The 22,105-nt window shown below is 41.0% G+C and overlaps 1 protein-coding gene across 1 annotated transcript; it reads left to right on the top strand.

Annotated features, from left to right (window-relative positions):
- The first annotated feature begins 17,799 nt into the window (after positions 1 to 17,799).
- SLC25A4 (solute carrier family 25 member 4) lies at positions 17,800 to 20,319 on the top strand. Its single transcript, XM_005483849.2, has 4 exons — positions 17,800 to 17,992; positions 18,237 to 18,723; positions 19,003 to 19,143; positions 19,486 to 20,319. Exons 1-4 carry the CDS (start codon positions 17,882 to 17,884, stop codon positions 19,641 to 19,643), a joined length of 897 nt encoding a protein of 298 aa, XP_005483906.1. The 5' UTR covers positions 17,800 to 17,881; the 3' UTR covers positions 19,644 to 20,319.
- The last annotated feature ends 1,786 nt before the right edge of the window (positions 20,320 to 22,105 follow it).

Raw genomic sequence — 22,105 nt, forward strand, 5'->3', positions numbered from 1 at the left:
CTTGTTATTTAAATACAATCAAAGCAACAAAAATTTGTTCCATGAGGGCAGTGTGAAAAGGAAAGGTAGCACTAGGAGTGTCTGTCTCCCTGTTGTTTCCCTATAAAAGCCAAAGAGGTCAGTAAGCACACAACAGCACCAGGGTGCTGATGGGAGGGGACAGTTTGGCAAGGGGGTAACACAGACCACGATGTTTCAGGCTCTGGATCACTGGCAAACCAAGATCCCTAGGGTCTCACTATCACTACACCTCCCTTATGCACCCTGTCAATAACACCTCAAGGAAAAGGCTCTCGTGTCGCTAATGTAAAAAACCAAGAAGCACAGAGAAAATAGTCCCCGTTATAATCCCCATATACATTGTAAGAAACTGTAAGCAAGTCCATACCATGCCAAACTGGCTATTATTAAGAGCTAGCAATGCAGCATGTGGCATGAGTATTTATTTTGTTGTATTGGCCAGCGTGTTGTGTGTCTTGCCCTCCTGTATCTTGGATTCTTCTACTCCTTATATGCATTAACCAGGTTTCTCAGCATGCCTGGATGATTTCTGTCATCCCCAACACCTGTGCCCTTCACAAACTGATGGATTTTGTAGTTACTAGCATCTGCATGCCATAGAAGGGCCAAGGGATGCATTGTCCAGTATCACACAATGGTAGGAAATAAAACCAGGTGTCATGAACTCTCATGCCATGCCTCTTAAACCACCCCTTAATACAACACCTTTCTACCCTTACCAAAGGAATCCCCCAGATCCCAGCTCCATGTGTCTTCCTGTCAGGCAAAGCTATTTCAATGATACCATATGTTTTTTGTGTTCCTGTAAAACTCACACTTAGAGGAGGCTTAAGATAAGCAGTGGTTAAAAGGCTGCAAGCTGTCACCACCTATTGATACTAAATGTGCCACAGCAGCATCTCCCTTGCTGCTGAGTTAGTAGTAGAAACAACAGGAAGTGGGAGAAAATTGAAAGGGAAAAAAGTAACTATGCTAGACTACTAAATACCCTTCCATAGTAAAACAGACACCCATAACAGCATTGTAAGGATCTGCGGCTGCTGCAAGCATTTCTTATCAGTTATGGAAAGTCCAAGGCCTTTGCATCTCCTTATCATTGCTTCAACAGCAGGTAAAAAGTGGAAAAATATCTTGAGAGGCCTCATGGAGATTTTGCCAGAACATCTGATCAAGCATTATCAGAGTTCTCTTTCTTTGGGTGCTAAGCTCAGAGATGGTGTCATAAAGAAGGGACACTAGTCAGGACTATAAAGCATGGGTGAAAAATGCAGGCTGAGAAACAGGCTACTAGACAAAATAAAAGATTATTTCTCACTGAAACAGTCTTCCTTCAGAAGCAGATTGCAGATCCAAGAACTGCAGTGTTTGGTACCTGGGGGGTACATAAGTTGCCAGCTCTGAAGTTCAAACACATGGAAATGTTACAGCAGACTTCTGAAGTGAAATGTAGACACAGCAAAAGGAAGCCATTCAGACAGTGCAGGTGGCAAAAGAGAGTTTTTATTATTTAAAAACCAAACCAAAACAAACAAAAAAGGCCTTATATTTAAAAGAAGAAGAGCTTTTTACCCACACAGGATGTTTTCTCTCAAAAAGGGCTTTAAAAATAACTTGGAGGAATTTTTGCTATAACAAGCCAGAAATCTTACATTATATGGAATAAAGCAGTTGCTTCTCCATTCATTTTGACTGAGGCTGCCTGGGCAATTCCACCAGGCACCTCTCAGCAAGAAGCAGTGTACCAGCTGCAGCTTTGCCAGCACAGCCTGCTCTCCTCACAGCTGGAATCTGCATACTGCAGCTGCTCCTGCATGCCCACAAGGATGCTAAAAATATAGCATCTCCTACTGGTGCACAAGAGATACCTCATGTCTGATACCCTGGAAAAACACATGTTCAGCTCCAGTTCAGATGTGATTAGAAGTCCACCAGTTAGGTCACCTTGCTCTGAATCTGCCCTTGTGTGCAGATAAGCCAGATAAAAAGGCTAAGTGAAAGCCTAGTAGTGTAGGAATAGTATGTGTGCAATGCAGGCAGCCTCAAAAGAGAGATACTATTGTGTAATAGACTAGGAATACCTTTTTTCCTGTGAAAACAAATGTAGATTGTTCCCAAACTGAATGTGGGCAAAACTTGGCCAAAAAATTTACTGTATTTCATTATAGCTAAAGGATCCAAGTCATGATTCAATAGGATTAAGTGTCATTTGTAACAAAGCTTAGCCAGTGGCAAGTACTATAAGTAAGTAACTTCTGAAACTGTGATTAAAAAACTGCACAATATGTCACACCATACACCACCTGAAAATATATTTTGCACAAGTTGAAGGACTTTGCACAAGTGTCCTGTCTGAAACAGCTTTTCACAAAATATTTGTTTCCTTGAACTTATACTTTTCATTTTGTCAACCACATTCCTTTTATAATTTAACTAATTTAAAATATTTTTCACTTAAAAAAAATAAAGTACAAAAAAGTATTCCAGAAAAAGAAAGATGAATCCATTTCAAACACCACAAAATATAAACTTGAAAATGCTGTCATTTTTGTTGAATAGTCCACTTAGTTTTGAGGACCTTTGTTAAAAGGATCATATATCCTGACAAAGTCAATGTTAACTTGTCATTATACTTATTAAATGAGTCCAGTAATTTAAAAATTAGCTATTTATCTACTAAAAAGATAAAAATTCAAAATATTGAAAATTTCCCTACAAGTTTTCTAGATGTGTTAGTAAAGAAGTGTAATGCCACAAAAACCATGACAAAGCACCCAGTTTGGTGAATCTTTTATCTTCACCCCTCACTAGCTCACAGACTTGGTGACATGGACCTGCTCTTAGTGTGGTCATTTCAATTTAGCAAGGTTCAGAAAAGAGGGGTGTTACACACAACTTCCCCAGATACAGAATTATAGTCGGGATAGTAAATGTGCACAAATTCTTCATCTTAATGTTCTGAATACTGTAATAATTCTACTTTAAACATAAATATGCCTATGGTTTCTTAGCACCATTACACAAGTTTCATTCAGTTGAATTTATTAGGTGAAGATCTAATCCAAAATGAAATTGGTGTGAAAGAGTGAAAATTAAAGTCCTTAACTTTTCTAAATGCTAACTGGATCCTCCACCTGCAGCAAACTGTCAGTCTGAACTATTTAAAGCCAGATTCCAAGGTCACAACTTGGCTAGTCTCCTCTTTTTAATTCACTTCAAGGATTGGGTACTTCAGAACTTGGCACAGTAAAAACAGCACGTGCACAAGGGCCAGAGACTTCTCCAACACATTTACTAACATATGGTTTAATTGTGGTTAAATCACAGTTTTTCTTAATTATTTTCTTGTGTCAAGCTTGGTGGAATTCAATTAGGTCTCTGTTTTACTGGGGAAAATTTAAAAATGCACGTTAGTACTGTCAAAGGGCCATAACATAACTGGAGATCTCTCCAGAGCTGTAGGCACTCCTCACTTCAGCAAAACTCTTGATAATCTCAATAAGAGGTTTGGACACTGAGAGCAAATTAGTGTCCAACAGAGCCTAGTGCTTCCTTTATCCAAAGGGCACCCTGCCATCTAGTGGCCAGGACATTCCAAAAATACCACTCTGCTTTTTCAGCAGAGGGACTTTATATGGAAACCCTCCCACACATGTTGCACATATTCCAGATTTAAAGAAAAAAAAAGTTAAAAAACGTGGTAATACTCCATATCTATTTTAATGTTCTGTGTAGAGATCCCCTAAATAAAACCACATGAAGTTAAACATTAATCTTCTCTGTCTCTCACTGGCATACATAATGTATATGAGTGAATTTTATCTCTAGTTCTATACCATACATTAAATATTATGTTTCTTTTTCTAGTTAACTGCTAATGAGAGATCCATGCATCACAGCTTCAGAGAACCAAGTCATTGGATCCTTTTTTGCATATAGAGTTTTCTCTAGCTGAATGCTCTGAAGCTGAAGTAGGAGCTCCAGATCTCATAGTGAGAGCAGGCATTTAGAAGTGGGGGAGCTTAGTTAGGGGGCACATAAGAATGAAGAAGTACAACCACTGTATAACAACCACACAGCTATGTCACAAACTGACACATCTATTCAGAAAGGTCACTTCTGTCACTTTTCCCAGCTCCCTGCCTACGAAACAGCTTTGACTCACTATTGAGGACGTGCTGAAAACCCAGTTTTTGTAAGAGTGCACAATTGCTAGTGCAGATGTGAGAGGAGATGGGGAACATATGATAGGAAGGGAGAAAGAGTTGAGCTGTCATTGGGTCATCAGGATCCTTATGCCATCCACGAAACTCTCCTGATCTACAATGAATTAGTGTAAAGAAGCTGTGTTCTACCATGTCTGGCTGGAATTGAGTTAACTTCATGAAAGCCCATATGTGTTTTGAATTTGTGAGTAAAGCAGTGTTGTTGATAACACACCAGTATTTTGGCCATTGCTAAACAGTGCCTGCATTGTTTCTCTCTTTCTCACGCTGACCCCCTCCAGTGAACAGGCTGGGGAGGGCAGGCACAAGAATCATAGAATAGTTTGGGTTGGAAGAGGCTTAAAGATCCTCCAGTTCCAACCTCCCTGGCATGGGCAGGGACACCTGCCTCAATTCTAGATTGCTTAAAGCCCCTCCAACTTGGCCTTGAACAGTCCCAGGGATGGGGGAATCCACAATTTCTCTGGGCAACCTCTGCCAGTGCCTCACCACCCTCATAGAAATGAATTTCTTCCCAATATCTAATGTAAACCTGCCCTTTTTTCAATTTAAAGCTATTATATCTTGTTCTCTCAGGAAAATGGGAGGGAACAGTGCCAGAACAGCTGACTCAAATGGGCCAAAGGATTATTCCACACCATGTCATGCTCAGTGTTAAAAATTGGGTGTAGGGCTTTCTCCCAAGGTACAGCAATTGTAGCTGCTGCTCAGAGACAGCTTGTGGAAGGTGGTGAATGACCAGTTTTGCATCCCTTTGCATTTTTTCTTTCACTTAATAAAATCCTTGCTTGAACCCAACTGTTTTATAGCTTTTGCTCTTCCTGTTCTCTCACCTGTCCTGCCTGGGAATGACTGAGGGGCTGTGTGGATATTTAGATGCTGGTCAGGGCTAACCCATCACATCCATCCCAGCAGGTTATCACAGCAGACACCAGACAGACATTTCAGACAGTCCACTGCCTGCTCTACTGATAATACACCAGCGTACTGAAAAGGCACCTGCAAGGCAAGCAGGTCTTCAAATATACCCAAAGGAAAAGTGAGGTAGAAGGAAGCAATGAAGAATTATAGCTACTGATGATAACCAAGACAGCTGTTATTTCCTTGTTGAAAGTGGGCTGTAGGAGGTGCAGCAGAGCCTCCTGTTCCCAGCCTGGAATAAGCAATGCAAAAAAAAAGAAATCTATTTCCAGAGGTGAACCCAGAAGAAAGCTCTCTGTGAACACCAGTTTCTACGCTGTTTGACAGGACAGCTGTTTGAAAGCTTCACATCCCGCAGTCTTGAAGAGACTTCAGTTATATCTGTGGTAGCAGGAAGTGCACCTCTTCCAATCATCTGTTACTTTCAACTCAAAGTGACTCCACTCTGCTCAGGACAACACCCAGAAGTGTCCACTAGTGAAATGGGTGACATGCCTAAAGAATCTCAGACACTCAGTGTGAGCCATCTGCAGGCATACCAGGCTACAAAAACAGGAAGATGGGTGCAGCTGGACTTCCAGCTGAAAGGATTAAGAGGATCGTGATGTAAAGCTATCTGTTGCTGTGAAAACACTGGCAGCAATAACACCTTCCATATCTGAAAAAAATGCAACTGATGGGAAAGTCAGCTGAAAAAGAAGAAAATTTGTGCTGAAGCAATATCAACTGGTGACTAATAACCACCATGAAGCTGATGTCTCCACACGTTCACTCATTATGCTTGGACTGCAATCCAAGCATAATGAGGAGCTGTCAAACTCATTCCTGCAGTGTTGAGAGCTCCCTCTTAGAGACAGATGGCAGAAACTGCTCTCTGAACTCAGAATGAAGCACAAATAAAACGTGGTAATGCAATATTCCCCTTAAACATACAGGATATTTGAAGTTACAGCTATGGCATCATCCTGAACAAAGGACAAGAATCTCCAGCATGACTGAACTAAGAATAATGAAATATTTTCAGGCTTTTAGTCTTCAGGTTGTCAGTATGTTGGGCACACTGAGGGTGGCAAAGTAGCAGAGGATTGTTCATATATGGCTTGAAAATGAAAAATTGACTGGAAAAAACATTATTTCCCTGCCCCTTAAATAATCCAGTTACTTAACATAGTTTCCCTTATACAGAAACATAAATGCCCTGAATGCATTGAGCTGTAGGCACTATGAAAAAGGGTGCTGAAGAAAACACTCCTAGGAAGTTAAAATTCTATGTCCCCACAGAGAGATGGTTTGGGATAAAGAAAATCATTCTCAGCAGTGTTCAAGTGCTTTCTGAAATTTCTGCTCATGATTCACCTTTCTCTTTTTGTCAGTTATTCCTGAGAAAAATCTAAAAAAGACAAAACAATACTAAGAAAGCATACATTCATACACATTGAAAACAAATGAGGTCTAGGTTAGTGAGAAGATTTAACTACTTTAACCAGAGTCCACCTTCCACTTGGAGAAAGAGTCCAATTCCATTTCAAGAAAGTTACCCACCCTACATGGTAAGTGAAAATTTTCTCCCTTCCCTCTCCTGGCATACAAGTTCAGCCTACACTGTTCAGAAACAGCACAGGACTTAATGGAGTTTACAAAAATACTGCATTATATAAACAACATATCAGACATCTCAAACAACCAACTGAGCACAGTAGGGAATTATTTAGGACACTTTGCTGACATATATAAAATGACAAAATTATTTCTGAACTGGTCCTCTGTGGCCAGTACTCCTCCAGAACAAAGCACTGAGAAATACACAAGGTGAGAAGCATTAAAAAAAAAAAAAAAAGCCTGAGTAAAGACTGAGGATTTCTCCATTTGTCACTGCTTGTGGTTAGTCTGCCTCTGTAAGGGACTGAGAGCACTCTGCTGGAAGAGGCTCTGCGCAGCTACTGAAAGTAACAAGAAACAAACAAAAAAAAAGAACAATCCACCCTGGTATCCAAATACCTGGGAACCACAAAAGCCACCTAATAAAAGAAGGATGATGGTCTTTGCAAGTCTCTGCAAATGTCCCTTCCTGAAATGAACTTAGTGATGCTGCCACTTTCCAAGCAATGGAGCCCACAAATTCTCAGCAAATCTTTCACTGCAGGACTGGTGCAGGCTGGAATTCACCTGCTCCAGTGCAGATATTCACAGAGCTTTTATCAACATGTCAACTCACTACCTACAAAATGAAGGACACACAAATTTAATGCTTGATTTCTTGACACATCTCAGAAGGCGCTCATATAGTAGCATCAAATTGTGGATCCCTCTCTTCTATCACAGGTAATTTTTCTGTGTTTCAAATTTCACAGACTTCTTGAACTTCTGCAACTTCAGTAGTTTACACCCACAAAGGGGTTACAAATTAAATGAAATAAATGTGGACAAGAGTGAAATAAAATCAGGCCGAACCAAATTCGCCAACTTTGCTTCAATTGCAGTCACACCAGGTGGTGGACTGATTGTCTCATCTCCCATTTCCTTGTGAAATCTATGAAAGAAAAGACACAATCAGATTTTACCTGTTCCCACTTTTTTCAAGCCATATCCTCAAGTTCCGAGACTACAAGTAAAACTGATCTGGTTTTTATCTTCCATTAGAATTGTTTTCTGCTGTAAATGCTAATGTGATGGAATCAAACACCAACCAACCAAACACCTGGGCTCTGTAGAAAGCAACATGATCACTTCTACTCAACAAGGTCCTCCTGCCAACTTGGCTGAGCTCTGAATACTGCTTGCACAAATCAGCATCTCAGGCAAACAATGGTAGAGTCTTGCTCTTCTGCTGTTGGGAGCCTGGGAAATGAAGCCAAATGATTGCAAAAATGAAGAGTAAACCAAGTGGAAGGTTAAACATCCTGGTTATACTGGTTCTCTGTCTTCCCCCAGACAGGCCCAGAGCTATGGCCTCAATATGGTTTACAACACAGCAGAAAAGTCCTCACCTTTAAAGTTCAGTTTGAGGTTGCAGGCTTGAATGTTAGAAAATGTTTGCTCTAACAGAATTAAAAGTATTCACTGCTGAAGGCAGGGAATGCCAATAAACAGCCTCACCACTCTACTGTTACAGCCACTTTCCAAAGTGAAATCACACCTCTAAAAATCATTAATTAACTCACCTATTTTGAAAGAAGCTTTTATTTATTTTATTATTCATTAGCTGCCTGCATAAACAGGTCATCACAAGCCTCTGCACATTGTATAACAATTTATTGAGCTGCCGACAGGATAAATGACTACAGTTGCTTTTATTTATCCCTGTACAACACTAGCTGAGTCACAAGGTTCTGATCAGTTCTGCATTTTTTTCAGTTTTATAGATTTTTTTATTAGTCATAAAATGAAAAGTTTCTTTCCTTTGAAAGGGAGCCACAGGCACATTGATAGCTAAGTCAAAATCCCACAAAGTCGGGATGGGATATTTGTAACAAAGAAATTGAAGGTGTTTTAAAATCAGTATCAAAAGGTCAAACATGCATATCACATTTAAAGATACAAGCATTAAGATGGGATCAAAACTTAACGTTAACACCTCCTTTGTGAAGCAAAGTAGTGAGTTTCTGGAATCATACACCACAAGCTCATTTACTTCATTAGGGCCATGCAATCATCCCAGCTGTTATGTTCCAGAGCAGAACCCTAAAAACAGCTCTTACAGCTGCTGGGACATCTGCAATGTGCAAGTGTTCAGGGCTACATAGGCTCCAAGTCTATCAGGAGTGTATTGCATCAGGGCCAGGAAATACCCCTTAATGGCAATTTCCTCTAGTTCTGATAACATATTTCATTACTTCCATTTTGCTTCCATACTGCCTGATGGATTAGCTATGGTAAAAAGGTCCTAGACACCTCCAGGTGTCACATATTTAGACCAGATGGCTGTAGCTTTCTACACAACTTTGTATCAAATATGTGTAAGTAGGGAATTTAATAATTCTACATAATAATAAGTATAGCAAAGTTTTTAATATCTGAATTACTGATAGAAGTTTCTTACTCTGCATCTCCCCTGCACACTGAAACACAAACAAGCATGTCAAAAAGCATGATTTCTGTCACAAGTTGCTTTGCAGGGCCATAAGGGCCCTACCAGAAATAAAACTGGTAAGAAAACAATTAGCCATGTTCTGTTACTCGGAACGGAACTGCCAGTGAAGATACAAGGGCACATTTCAGCCGACTGAAGCACTGCCTGCAATGCGAGCCCTTGTTCACCGGCTACGGCTTTCCTAGCTACACATTGTTTCGGATTTGCGGGGTTTCAGCACTGACTCACTTTTCTCCCCGATTGCAAACAGCAGAGGGCAGCACCACAGCCTGGTTCAGCCTGGCATCAGCCCTGGAAAAAGGCTCCATACGGACTTTTCTGCTGTTTATCAGAAAGGTTATTCCAGGATACTTCTCCTGCACTGGGCATTGGCCCAGCAGTTATAGGCCCTGTCTACTTAGTAGGTATCTCTGCCTTCCTGAGTCACCCCAGCTATGAAAGGCCATGTTTCCTGGCTCTGCTCCAGCCTGACCTATTCAGGGGAAAATTAATCCTGCTTCAGAATGCCAATGCTAAAATAAACCCGTGCTTGCTGGAGAGTGGAGAGGTGGCAGGGAAAAGGAGACTATGTAAATGCATGCTTCTCATCCCTTGCTGTAATCAACCTCCTCCCATCCACATCCCTGCTGCTCAGAACTGAGAACAGCCTCCCCTGCTGAGCTGTGCCCAGTAGGAGAAAGTGCACGGCTTCAGGATAGCTTTCCCAAAACTACATCAATGGGCTTTCTTCTCCTCTCAAACTGAGGATGTTTCAGAAGTGGAGGAATAAGGGGAAGAGAAGTGCTCTGCTTACGGTGCTTTGGGTTTTTTAATCTTATTTTGCAGAGGTGAGGGGCAGAGCAGAAGGTACAAAAGTACAGAATAAGCTGCTGAGTTCCTGCAACACTACTGTCTCACGATTTTTCACTCGTTTTGTGTTAGCTCTTTCTGTCTGTGGATTATAGCAGTGAACAAGAAAGCCTGCAACTTCAAGAATACCTCAAAAAATGAAGCATGGCACTGATGAAAATGTATAGAAGCCAGACAGATATTTTAAATTGCATAAAGATCTATTTTACCTCAACTATTTCTTCTGACCCGAGTCACTGGTCTAGCTCTATGCAGAAACAAAGGGTGCCAACCTACAACCTGTAACATCTGAAAGGCAAATCACAAACATGCAGCAGACTCACACAGCTTCTGGGGGACCCCTCATCCCTATGATCCTCGAAGTAACTGATAAGGTCCAAATAATTTATCCCTGGCTATTTCAAGACTGTTTCATGTCTGCACCATTGTTCCTAACTTCTCAGTTTTCCTCACTATATATACTCAGAACACCCCCTGTCTTCTATCCCTTTATAGCTGTCTGGAAAATAGAAAATAGCTCAATCTCAACTTCTTCCATTACTGTATATCACTACAAAGGAAAAGAAATTAAATGGAGCAATAGGACAATTCCTTTTACAGTGTTGAACTGCAAGCCAATTTCACAGCATATATTAATTCATACCTACTTATAACTGTACATACATATATACCAATTTGAAATAATACAGCAACATTTAAGAATGTATGTTAATACAGTATCTTCATTTATTTCTTAAGATTTATAAGAAAGTATTAAACTGAATTCCCAGTGAATCAGAAATTAGCAGTCATCCTCCAGGAATGAATGAAATACAGATGGGTTTTTTGTAATCAAGCTGAGATAATATACCACATAATCTAATTGTTTACTGACTTCTGCTTTTGTCCCCATAATTTGTTCCCTTTCATATCCTGTATATCCGCTCAAGTGGAAAAATTCAAATTCAAAGGAATTTTTGGACCTGGGACTCAAAGTAGATTTTTTCCACAGTGAGTTCTGAAGCACTGAAATATCCCATGAAAGGACATGAGTTTTTATGCCACAAAACCCAGAAACTCTGGCATCTAAAGACTTTCTCACTCAGTTTTCTCACTCTTTAGCAGGGCAGTTGTCGTCTTCAATATCAGCATCCCACTTGCTGTGATTCTGGCTTTTCAGCACACCTTTTTTTTCTTCATGCATTTTAATAATGTGTGGCATGGAACTGACCTTAATTTGCCATTTTCTTGCAAAATATAGAAAGATTAATATTCCAATTTATTGAAAATACATTTCTGGCATTGTAATCAATACAATTTGAATTATAACAACAATGTAATAGTGGTCTATTCAGCCAGGGTAGGGTGAGAAAAACTTGATGATTCATTCACTGGGTAATACGATTTATTTCTCACTTACTTGAAAATAAGCTTGAAATTCTATTAAAACTATTGTGCTAATACTATTGCAAGTATGTGTAAAAATTACATCTACATTTAATGCATGAAGTTGTTTCTGTATTATAAAATTATTACCTTGTTTTGCTATTGCAGTGCAGTTATCAGATTGTGTGAAAAGCTGTGATTCCATTAAATACATTCTATTGTCAGAAATCATTTCAGTTTTTCCTACAACATACAAAAAGTAAAATTACTGGGAGCAAGAAAATTATGAACTATTATTAACTATTTCACAGAAGAAAGACTAATCTAGAGTAAAATCACAGCATGAGAAACTACAAAATATCTGAAAACAAAGAGGCAACAATTGAGCAAGGCTAACAATATTTACACTTTTATTAAAAAGAAAATTATTGTATTATAACCAGATGTATTGTCAGCAATAGCAGATGGAAAACAAATCACTTAAATAATTTAACAATTCAAATCTGTCTGCCTGAAACAATGCTTTTAAAAATACCTAGAACAGTAAAATCACACACAGAAACAACTTAGAAAATAGAAAACAGAAGATTAACAAACAAACATAAGATCAACTTAAAAAATTTTAGATACTCCAAAAAAACTGCAACATGAAGGATGATAAAAAGATGTATTTAAAAGAGCTAAGACCAACTTGAATTGAATAGAGCAAAGACTTTCATTATCCTATTAAGATTTATACTAAGACAATATTTAGAAGAATAAACTTGAACAAAATAGAAAATAAAACTCTACTTAAAATGCTACCTGAGATTTCCCCATATACTCTGACTTGCACCAATGTTGTATGAATGATTGAAAATGCTAATTACTGGTTTATGTGGACCTAAGAAGAAAGACCAAGTCCCTACAACTCTAAGAAGAGGCAGGCAGTTGTAAACTATGCAAGAGTCACTAGAGCTATGGAAAGCTGAACACAAGAGTCATCAGACAGGGGATTGCACCAGTGATGTAAAGAATGTTGCGCTACGCAAAGAGGGCTGGGTGTCACACCAGACATTCTTCCAACCCAGAAGATTTTCCTGAAGAAGGGCATGTTGTAAACTTCAGGTCAGAAAAGTCTATATTTATACTTTCACATTTTAATGGCTTTGTTTTGCCAAGCTCAGAAAACAAACCAGACCTATTTCTAGGTCATGGAACTTGAGCAGGTGCATCTGAATTCTGCATTCACACCACCCAGCATTTCTCCAGGGTGGAAAGAAACATTTTAAAAAACCCCACCAGGTAACCAGGAGAACTTGGTGAAGAACCTGATTTCCTGATCAGGACATAAAACACATTTGAAATGTTACTGCTAAGATGTGTTACTCAGTAGCAGCAAGAGAAAATTGTGTCTTATGGAAAATACAGAGGGCTTCAGCCATAGCTTGGCTTTGCTGTGATCACACAGCTGCCCAGGCTTTGCTGATACTGTTGGCAGCTGTCACACCTTCCAAGAGATCTGGTGAACACCATGACAAGCATATCCCTGGCAATGAACTGGAACGTGTAGAAAAGCAAAGCACAATGCTAATTATCTCTTAGCACAACTTCTATCTCAAAAAAAAAATTATAGCAAACAGAATATTTCAAGCAAGCAAGTAGGAGAATGAAGCTTCAAGTATCCATCAAACATAACAATTAAGACCCTGGAAGTATACACTTCTCTTGAGATGCAAACCTTGCCCCAAAGGTCACAGTTTTTGCGCAGAACACAACATTCTCCAGATGTCATTTCTTCCATGCAAAATCAGTTTAAACTATAATTTAAAAAGAATAATGAATATACAAACATCAGAGATCCTTTCAGCATGCATTTTTTTCCTGGAAGCACAAAACCTGAAAGTCACGGATTCCAAGAAGGGATATACATTCCATCATGTAATGAAATATGTTTGGAAATTACTAAAGAAATTATTTTCTGCAGAGATCTACACCAAAAGCAAAAGTACAACATTGTTTTCAGCTGCAAAGGATGCTTTCAAATTTTGCTTTATGCTTATTTTGAATAAGTTTTAATGGTATTACTAGAACAAATACAATCCTGACTTTTAATATAATGACATATGCTAAAGAGATCTGGCAAAACTTGGAAAACTCTATTCATGCCTTGCTCTAGGACACACTGACAAAATGACCTTGAAAAAGTCCTTCACTTTTCTTTGTCTTTTCTTCCAAAATGCAGTCTGAGGATAATAAGTTATGCTTTATATCAAAATATATTTACCAAAGAAGAGCAAGTAAATAGTAAATTAACTATTATGGAGTCTAACAAGTAATTAATTTATTAATTATTAGTAATTATATACATATAATTTATAATTATTAGTAATTATATACATGGCTTGCAAACTGTCCACAATACCTGTATTTTATGAGTTTACCAAAATCTGTAATGTGTACTATTATGTTTATGTCATGGCTGCATTAATAATCAAACAATTAATAGATATTCTAGAGTACTGTAAATGGTTATGACAGCATGTATAATCCATTAATCATTCGCTGTAATGCACAACTGTGACATTAAAGATGATTTTTGTTACCAAGGTATGTTGAGACCTATGAGGAAAATCCTCTGGATCTTAGCAAGACTGTTATTGTGTCTACAGCATACCAAGTGTTTACTGTACAGTCCTATAGAGAAGTGAAATTAATTCAGAGTAAAGACTGTGCCATCCTTATAAATTTTCTTCCTACTTTTCAAGTGCTCTCTTCCTGAATATCTTCTGCACAAATCCTTGCCAAAGGAAATATTAATATGCTCACTTCCTACAAGTTTATTCCTTGTGTCACAGGTTGGGTAATTTTTCCCTCCTACTTCTATGTCCCATGCTTGTCCCATTACAACAGAACTCCTGGTCTATTTCATATTAATTTTTATCCACTTCCTCAGTTTCCTTCCGAAATGTTGACCCTCTTCCAACTCCTCATCCTCACACTACAGACATGCTCTAATAAACAAACACACCTTATGTTGACTCTTATTGCTGTTTCCAGCACTAACACTTCTCAATGTGCTGCTTACACTTACTGTCCAATCTTCCCTCTCTCCAGCTCAGTATAAGCTCCTCAGACAGGTAACACCCAGCTAAAATAACCCCCACTAACACCTGCCCAAAACAAACTCAAAGCTCACACTACTTGTCCTTCTTGATCATCTTTGTCATCACCAACCTCATTATTTCTCTTCAACTCTTATCCTCAATTAGCTCTCTTCTGGCTCTCTTATTCTTCTCTTTCTGATTTCAAATATGCATCAATCTTAAAAATGAGAACTTACCACAGCTCCACAAATCGTTCCTGAAAAAACCCAACATATCTCTTCTTGGCATCTTCCCAATACACTGTCTATTCACCTCTGTCTAGGCTGGAGGTCAGGATGTTCTGAGTGACTCCTTGTGCTCCCCCTTGTGTCTGCCATCAGGCTCGGACTGCTGACTTTCGATGAAAAGCTTTTTGATTTTGTGTCTGGCCTAGCCTCAGTGCTAAGGTTTCCAGTGTCTTGCATTTGAAAGTAAACAAGGGTATGCACTACTTTGGAAAAGTTGATCTCTACTTTGGAAAAGTAGTGTTTCAAGCTGGCTGTTCACACACCAAAGCACAATGCAGTCAGTCACTAATCTCTCTCAAAAATGTAGATCTAGGTTATTTTTAGCTCAAAATTGTTAAGAACAAAATCCAGTCTTTATGCTATGCCAGCAATGCAGAGCACCCACAAACTCAGCCTAGAAAAAAATAATCCATCCAAAGCTGCAAAAGATCTAAGGAAGATGAAGCTTGAAAGATTGCTTTCAATAATTCAGAGAGATTACATTTTCAGAACTGTTTTAACCATTTCTCTAGGAAAGTATCAGAATATTGAATAATAAACACCAACTAACTGTATGAAAACCAAAGGTTCTTTAGCTTTTTTAAATGACATTTCCAGTTAGTTCTGGAAATGCTTATGCTCAAGGTAGAGTTAGCAGTAAATTCCTTACAGGATATGTTTGAACTTCTACACTGAGTAGCAAACTGCCCCTCATCATCAAACACAGGAAAGACCCAAATCAGGCATTTGGAGCAAAAATCAAACTAATTAAGAATAACTCTCAAAGTAGCCAACACATGTCCTGGGCCAGCGCTGCTTTTGTCAAAACTGTTTGGAAGCAAAGTCTCTCCTGGAAATAGATATGTGGGCTCAGAGAAGGGAGAGCAGAAGCAGAAAAAGCAGCAACTCACTAGTTATGCAGTCCTTTCTTTAAATACTGGCAGTTATGGGTAAACAATACTACTGCTACAGAAACATCAGATGAAACGATCTCTGTGGATGGGATGATGATACCTAACAATAACTTCAAAAACTAACTAGAATTTTTATGATAAAGACTATATTAAAATGTCATTTTAAAATCCCCAACAATTTAAATAACCTAAAAAACAATTACAACCCCCCACCAATCTAAATCAAAGATGGCGGGGAAGGGACTGGCAAACAATCCTTTCAGGCTAGACCCCCACTCCAGGCTTACTTCAGACCCCCCACTGCCTTTCCTCCCTAGCAGCATCCCACCACCACTCCCATCTCCCACTCACCATACCCTGTGACACCTGAGTGCACACCCTGGGGAGACCTTATCAGTCTGGGCAGTCAGGCAGCAGCCGTGGGCAGGGGTCTGTGTGTGACCAGCAGCAGAAGCCTTGAAATGTTAAAGGGGTGTTTGCTTTCCTGTGAAAAGAGGAGACACCAGACATGGTGAGTGAAGTATGAGGGAAAAAAAGGAAAGGTCAAAGGTAGCAGGCAGCCACATATATTAAATAAAACTCCCTTCCACTCAGCCTAATTCTAGAGACCCTCTATGCTTCCCCTATGCACCTGCTTTTGGTCTTTGCTTGGGAGAATATCTCTTTTGGGGGCGGGGGAGCTCTCTTCCCCTTTCTTAGAATCTGGGGAAATGCTCCATTTTCTCAGGGGGCCAAGGTACAAAGGGTGCTTCTGGAAATCACAGCTGGCATCCACTTCTCACACTTGAGGCTCGTGAGAAGAGACAGCAGACCTAAGAGCACCAGAGGGCAAGAGAGACAGGGATCAAATGTACCATCCCATTGACTCATGCTAACAAACACACTGGTGAGAAGAGATGCACTGCCCTGTAAAGAATGTCTTTTTGTGGAACAGCCAAGGTTTTAGCATCTACATTAAGATGAATTCTATCTTCATTACTGATACTATATTACCAAATAAAAAAAAACTCTTAGGAGTTCCTTGGTATAATATTTTTCTGTTTGATTAGCTCTGTAGGGCAAACTCCTTGGTATGCATCTATACCTTCCTGCATTGCCTTTTACACACAATTAAGTCATTCAACAATTAATCATAAGCTCCTGTTTTCTTATGGGGGTCAGCCAGAAAGAACAGATGAGAAACAGATAAGGATGAGAAACTAATGGGGGAGTAATTTCATCTTCAGTTGAGACCCAGACATTTTTCTAAGAACCAGATGCTGCATAAAGGCAGATCTTCACTACAGCCTTTATCTTCTTTCACTCTTGGTGCCAGTCAAGCAACTTCAGCCTGCCCAGGCCTGTGCTTTCCAGTCTCCTCCCTTCGTCTCAGAAAAGGGGATTGCCCGTGGGTCTTGAGGGGGCCTGACCTTGCAGGGGTGAGAAGAGGGTGTAATGCACAAAGGCACGCGGTCTCCTCCTCGGGACGGCCGAGGCCCGGAGCATGCCGGGGTATTTGCAGACCTCGCTGCCGGCGAGTTCCACACAGTGCGTACAGCACGAAGCGGCTCTCTGGCCGTGACTCGAGAGAGGCGCAGCCCAGTCCTGCTCGCTGATGCCTGTGAACACAGCACCGCCTTCCAGGCGGGCAGTGCATCCCCGGGCAGCTCCGCTGTTGGGCACGAACCCATGGCGCCCCTCTCTGAGGGAATCCAGGCTCATGAGGGCAAGGCTTAAAGCACTCCCAGACCGCTCTGGGCAGGCTTTCAGCCCTCAGCGCTGCCTCTCGCCTGCATGGACCGGTTAACACGGCCTGAAGCGCTCCTGCCAGCTCCCCATCTCTCCTCCGGTGCCTCCCGGGAAGCTATAAATACAGCGGGCACATGCTCTGACACCGCGTTCCCCAGCAGGCACCAGATAACTTTAATTTGCCCTTTAAACGTCCCGGGCCCCGCGTCCCTCGCAGCCGCCGCTCGGGGGAGCATGGCGGGGCGGGCCCGGCGGGCCGCAGCCAATGGCCGCCGCCCGGGGGGGCGCCTCCTCCTATCGCGAGAGGCCGCGGGTTATAAGGGGGGCGGCGCGGGCGGCGGGGACATTTGTCCGGCGGGGTGGGGAAGTGTCCGCTCGTTGCCTCTCTCCGGGCGGGGCTGTCGGACCGGCTCGCGGTATGGGTGACCAAGCGCTCAGCTTCGTCAAGGACTTTCTGGCCGGCGGGATCGCCGCCGCCGTCTCCAAGACGGCTGTCGCCCCCATCGAGAGAGTGAAGTTGCTGCTGCAGGTGAGGGGGCGACGGGGGGCGGCGGTGCCGCGCCACAGGTGGTGCCGGCTCGGCGGGCGCTGCCCGGCGTGACTAAATATGGGAAGGAGCTCGGCCGGCTCCGGTTACGCGGGAGCTGCCCGGGACATTCAGCACCGCCTGGCGGTGCCGGGGCAGGGCCGGCCCCGTCCGTGCCCTTCAGCGTGCGGGGTCACCCTGCGGTGCCCATCTCTCACCGTGCCGTCCTCCTCCTTCCTCCCCGCAGGTCCAGCATGCCAGCAAACAGATCACGGCCGATAAGCAGTACAAGGGCATCGTGGACTGCATAGTCCGCATCCCCAAGGAGCAGGGCATCGCCTCCTTCTGGAGAGGCAACTTGGCCAATGTCATCCGATACTTCCCCACCCAGGCCCTTAACTTCGCCTTCAAGGACAAGTACAAGCAGATCTTCCTGGGCGGAGTGGACAAGCACAAGCAGTTCTGGCGCTACTTCGCGGGAAACCTTGCGTCCGGGGGTGCCGCGGGAGCCACCTCCCTCTGCTTCGTCTACCCGCTGGATTTTGCCAGGACCCGGCTGGCGGCTGATGTGGGCAAAGGAGCCACTGAGAGGGAGTTCTCCGGCCTGGGCGACTGCATTGTCAAGATCTTTAAGTCTGATGGCCTGAAGGGCTTGTACCAAGGATTTAGCGTGTCTGTCCAGGGCATCATCATCTACAGAGCAGCCTATTTTGGGGTATACGATACGGCCAAGGGTAAGAAGTGCATGGAGGAGTGACTGCAAGGGAAGACCCTTTCAGTAAAGGCATTCTAGAGCACTTGGCAATACAAGGACAAGCAGGGCTTGGCTCGGCACCAGTTGAGTGCGGTGCTAGAAATGTGTGCACAGGTGTTTCTGACATGCTTTCCTGCCTCCCTTTACTTGCTGCTCTGAAATGCCTTGGGTTTGGATTGACTCCGGCGTTGGTGGGTGATTATTTCTTCCACAGCCCTTTCCCTCTGTACTGATTCTGTTCATTTGTTCTTGATGACAGGTATGTTGCCTGATCCAAAGAATGTGCACATCATAGTGAGCTGGATGATTGCCCAGAGTGTCACTGCAGTGGCAGGGCTGGTTTCTTATCCTTTTGATACTGTGCGACGTAGGATGATGATGCAGTCTGGCCGAAAGGGAGGTAAGAATAAGTGCTCCTCTTGTTCTGGCTGCAGAAAGTTTCCCTTCATCAGGATAAGATAAGAGACACTGGGTATTTTTTTGTCTTATAGAAAATTAATAACCTTCTCATTGGAGTCTTTAAAAAAACTATGGGGAACACATTGATGGTTATTTCTATCATGTTGATCTCAAGGACTGAGAAATTACTTGGTTTCCTATGGAGAATTAATTTTCCTTAATTGATTACTAAAGTTTAAATCCTTGCTGTACTTTGCATATTCCCTGTTGTTTTAGAGATACAACAGTTGAAACATACTTGCTGTCTAACTTCAAGCCTTGTAACCTTTGTTTGTTTCCACAGCTGATATTATGTATAAGGGCACAATTGATTGCTGGAGGAAGATAGCTAAAGACGAAGGATCCAAAGCGTTCTTCAAGGGTGCCTGGTCGAATGTGTTGAGAGGCATGGGCGGAGCTTTTGTATTAGTACTTTATGATGAAATCAAGAAGTATGTCTAAGACCCAACATCATAATGCAGTAGTTCAATTGTTCTCAATCAACTTTTTTAAAAATACGAACTTGTGATGTAATGGACAACAAAATATTTCCTAGGGAAACAGAATAAAATTTGAGTAATGTATGTGGCAGAGATAAGGACACATTAATTTAAAAATTGTTCACAACATCACAGTTACATTTTCTATGAGAATTCCTCCACCATTTGTATCGGAACTTGTGTATATATTATACTTCAAATTGCAGGTAATAGATTTTGTCTAAAGACAAAATCTAAGTGATCTATACCTAATCTAAAATCTAATATTGTGAATTCTTAATAGATTGTCATAAATATTTATTATACTAATCAATGTCTCTAGCAACCCAACACTGTGATGACATGACTTAAAATCATGTTTTCTTCTAAAGCTCTATTTTTAATATATTATTAAGTGAAAAGTATGTCTGAAATCATAAACTATATTAAAGCACTAGGCTGAGTTCTTAACTGTAGCCTCTTCCCTGACAAACTATACAGTAATATGCTTGAAGCTGTAATCTGATTTTTCAGTCATACTTTGTAAAACATGGAAATACAGTGTTCCAGAAATTCCCTGTATTGTCACAAAGGAAAAAGTTGTCTGCTCTGATGTTCAATTGAACTAAAACTGAAATGAAATAAATTATATTAATGAATTTTTTCCTGTTGTTTTCAGTACACTGAACACATTACAAGCATGTTCTCCAAGGTAATGTGCTAATCAGAACACTGTTAGTGGCTGTCTCTTGAAAGTTGTTTCAACAGAACTTTAGGTAGGTGAAGTTATTGAGGTTATTGATCATTCTACAATTGCAAAACTAAGTGGATTCAGTTTAAGTGTCCAGAGATCTTAGAGATAAGCTTCCACCTAGTTTTAGCTGCTTGTATAATTTGTTTATATTACCTTTCACTTTGAAGCATCTCATTGAATAGTGAAGCCATTATTGCTAATTTACTTGAAAAATTACTTTAGGATTGAATACTTGAGAGTTATTAAAATAACTACACATTGAACCATTATGAACACATTGCACTATTAATTACCAGTGAGATGAGAACATGCTTAATACACTTTTTAAACTTTAGATGCTGCAGGGTTGTGAATGCATGGAAGAACAGGCTGTCTGATTGGGCAGAGGAGGGAAAGTGAGGTGTGGCCATTGCAGTTGTTCAGTTAGACTACATATAGACAAGCATTTGCTATGTGTCCAGCTAGGACAAAAACCACAGAATCAGAGCATAGTTTGTGTTGGAAGAGACCTTAGAGTCCCTCTAGATCCAACACCTTTGCCATAGGCAGGGATACAGTCTGCTAGGCTCAGTTCCTGGCCTTGGACACTTCCATCATTTGGGTGGCCACAATTTCTCTGGGCAACAGGGTAAGACTAAGCAAATAATAATCAAATAAACTTTTATCTCACGTTCATCTTTTTCTCCTTCACATGCATGGCTTACAGTCATCCTTTTCCCATCTTTGAAACATTTTTCAGATGCAGGTAAGTCCTAGCTCACTGTCACTTGGCATGAGAAGCTCTGGTTGTCTGCCATAGATTCAGAGCAGCAGCTCTGTTCTCCTTGAAGACAGGTACCAGTCTGGAAGCAATATCCACTTGAAAAAAGGAAGCATTTGGAAATACAGGTCCAAAAAATGGCAGACTGTTTTTAAATTAACCAAATACAGAATTATTTTTTTTTTTTGTCCCAGGACAAAACCTGGCCTCATAGTTTCATCTCTCTTTTTCATGGTTGCTCTCTTTAAATACTTGCTTTTATATATATCTGGTCTCTTTTCTTTCCCATGGTTAATAAGCAGGGTTGCAATCTATCAAACCATAAGTTTATGAAGAAGATATTTCTGCTGGTTTTCAAAGCCCATTAGTTTTCCTTAAAAACTCTGCCAGTTTCTGTTCCCTCTCTTTCCTCTGCACTTTCCTCATGGCTCCTTATAAGAAGCTTGCTAACACAATCCAGCTATCCAGTTCTCATTTAGCTCACTGATAAGGCTGCAAGTGGCATTTGGATGTGCTAGGGAAGATCTCAGTTGGCTAGAAAGAGACACTGTACTAAGCAGATGTACAAAAACTTGGGGGAAATGTGTATCTGAGCAAGATAATTAGGAGGAAGCAAAGAAACTTCAAATAAGTAAATTAAAGAAGTTACATTCCAGAGAAAAAGGCAAAATAAAATAGAGAGGCTAAGGACTATTTAAAAAGAGAGTAAGGAGTATCAATGCAGGAAAATGCCACTGGCTAAGAAGAAAGTACATGAAATAAAGCACATGGGAAACACAGGCAAATGGCTAGTTTCTGCTTAAAAGCCAATGCACAGTGTGGGAGATTGCAGGCAGTATTCTTCATAAAGATACCTGTGGTCAGAATTCAGAACTGTCAAGAAATGAATCAATCATTCTTCTGAAAGCAGCTCTGCCCTGAGTCAGTGGCA

Source organism: Zonotrichia albicollis, chromosome 5, assembly GCF_047830755.1.
Source record: "Zonotrichia albicollis isolate bZonAlb1 chromosome 5, bZonAlb1.hap1, whole genome shotgun sequence".
NCBI lineage: Eukaryota > Metazoa > Chordata > Aves > Passeriformes > Passerellidae > Zonotrichia > Zonotrichia albicollis.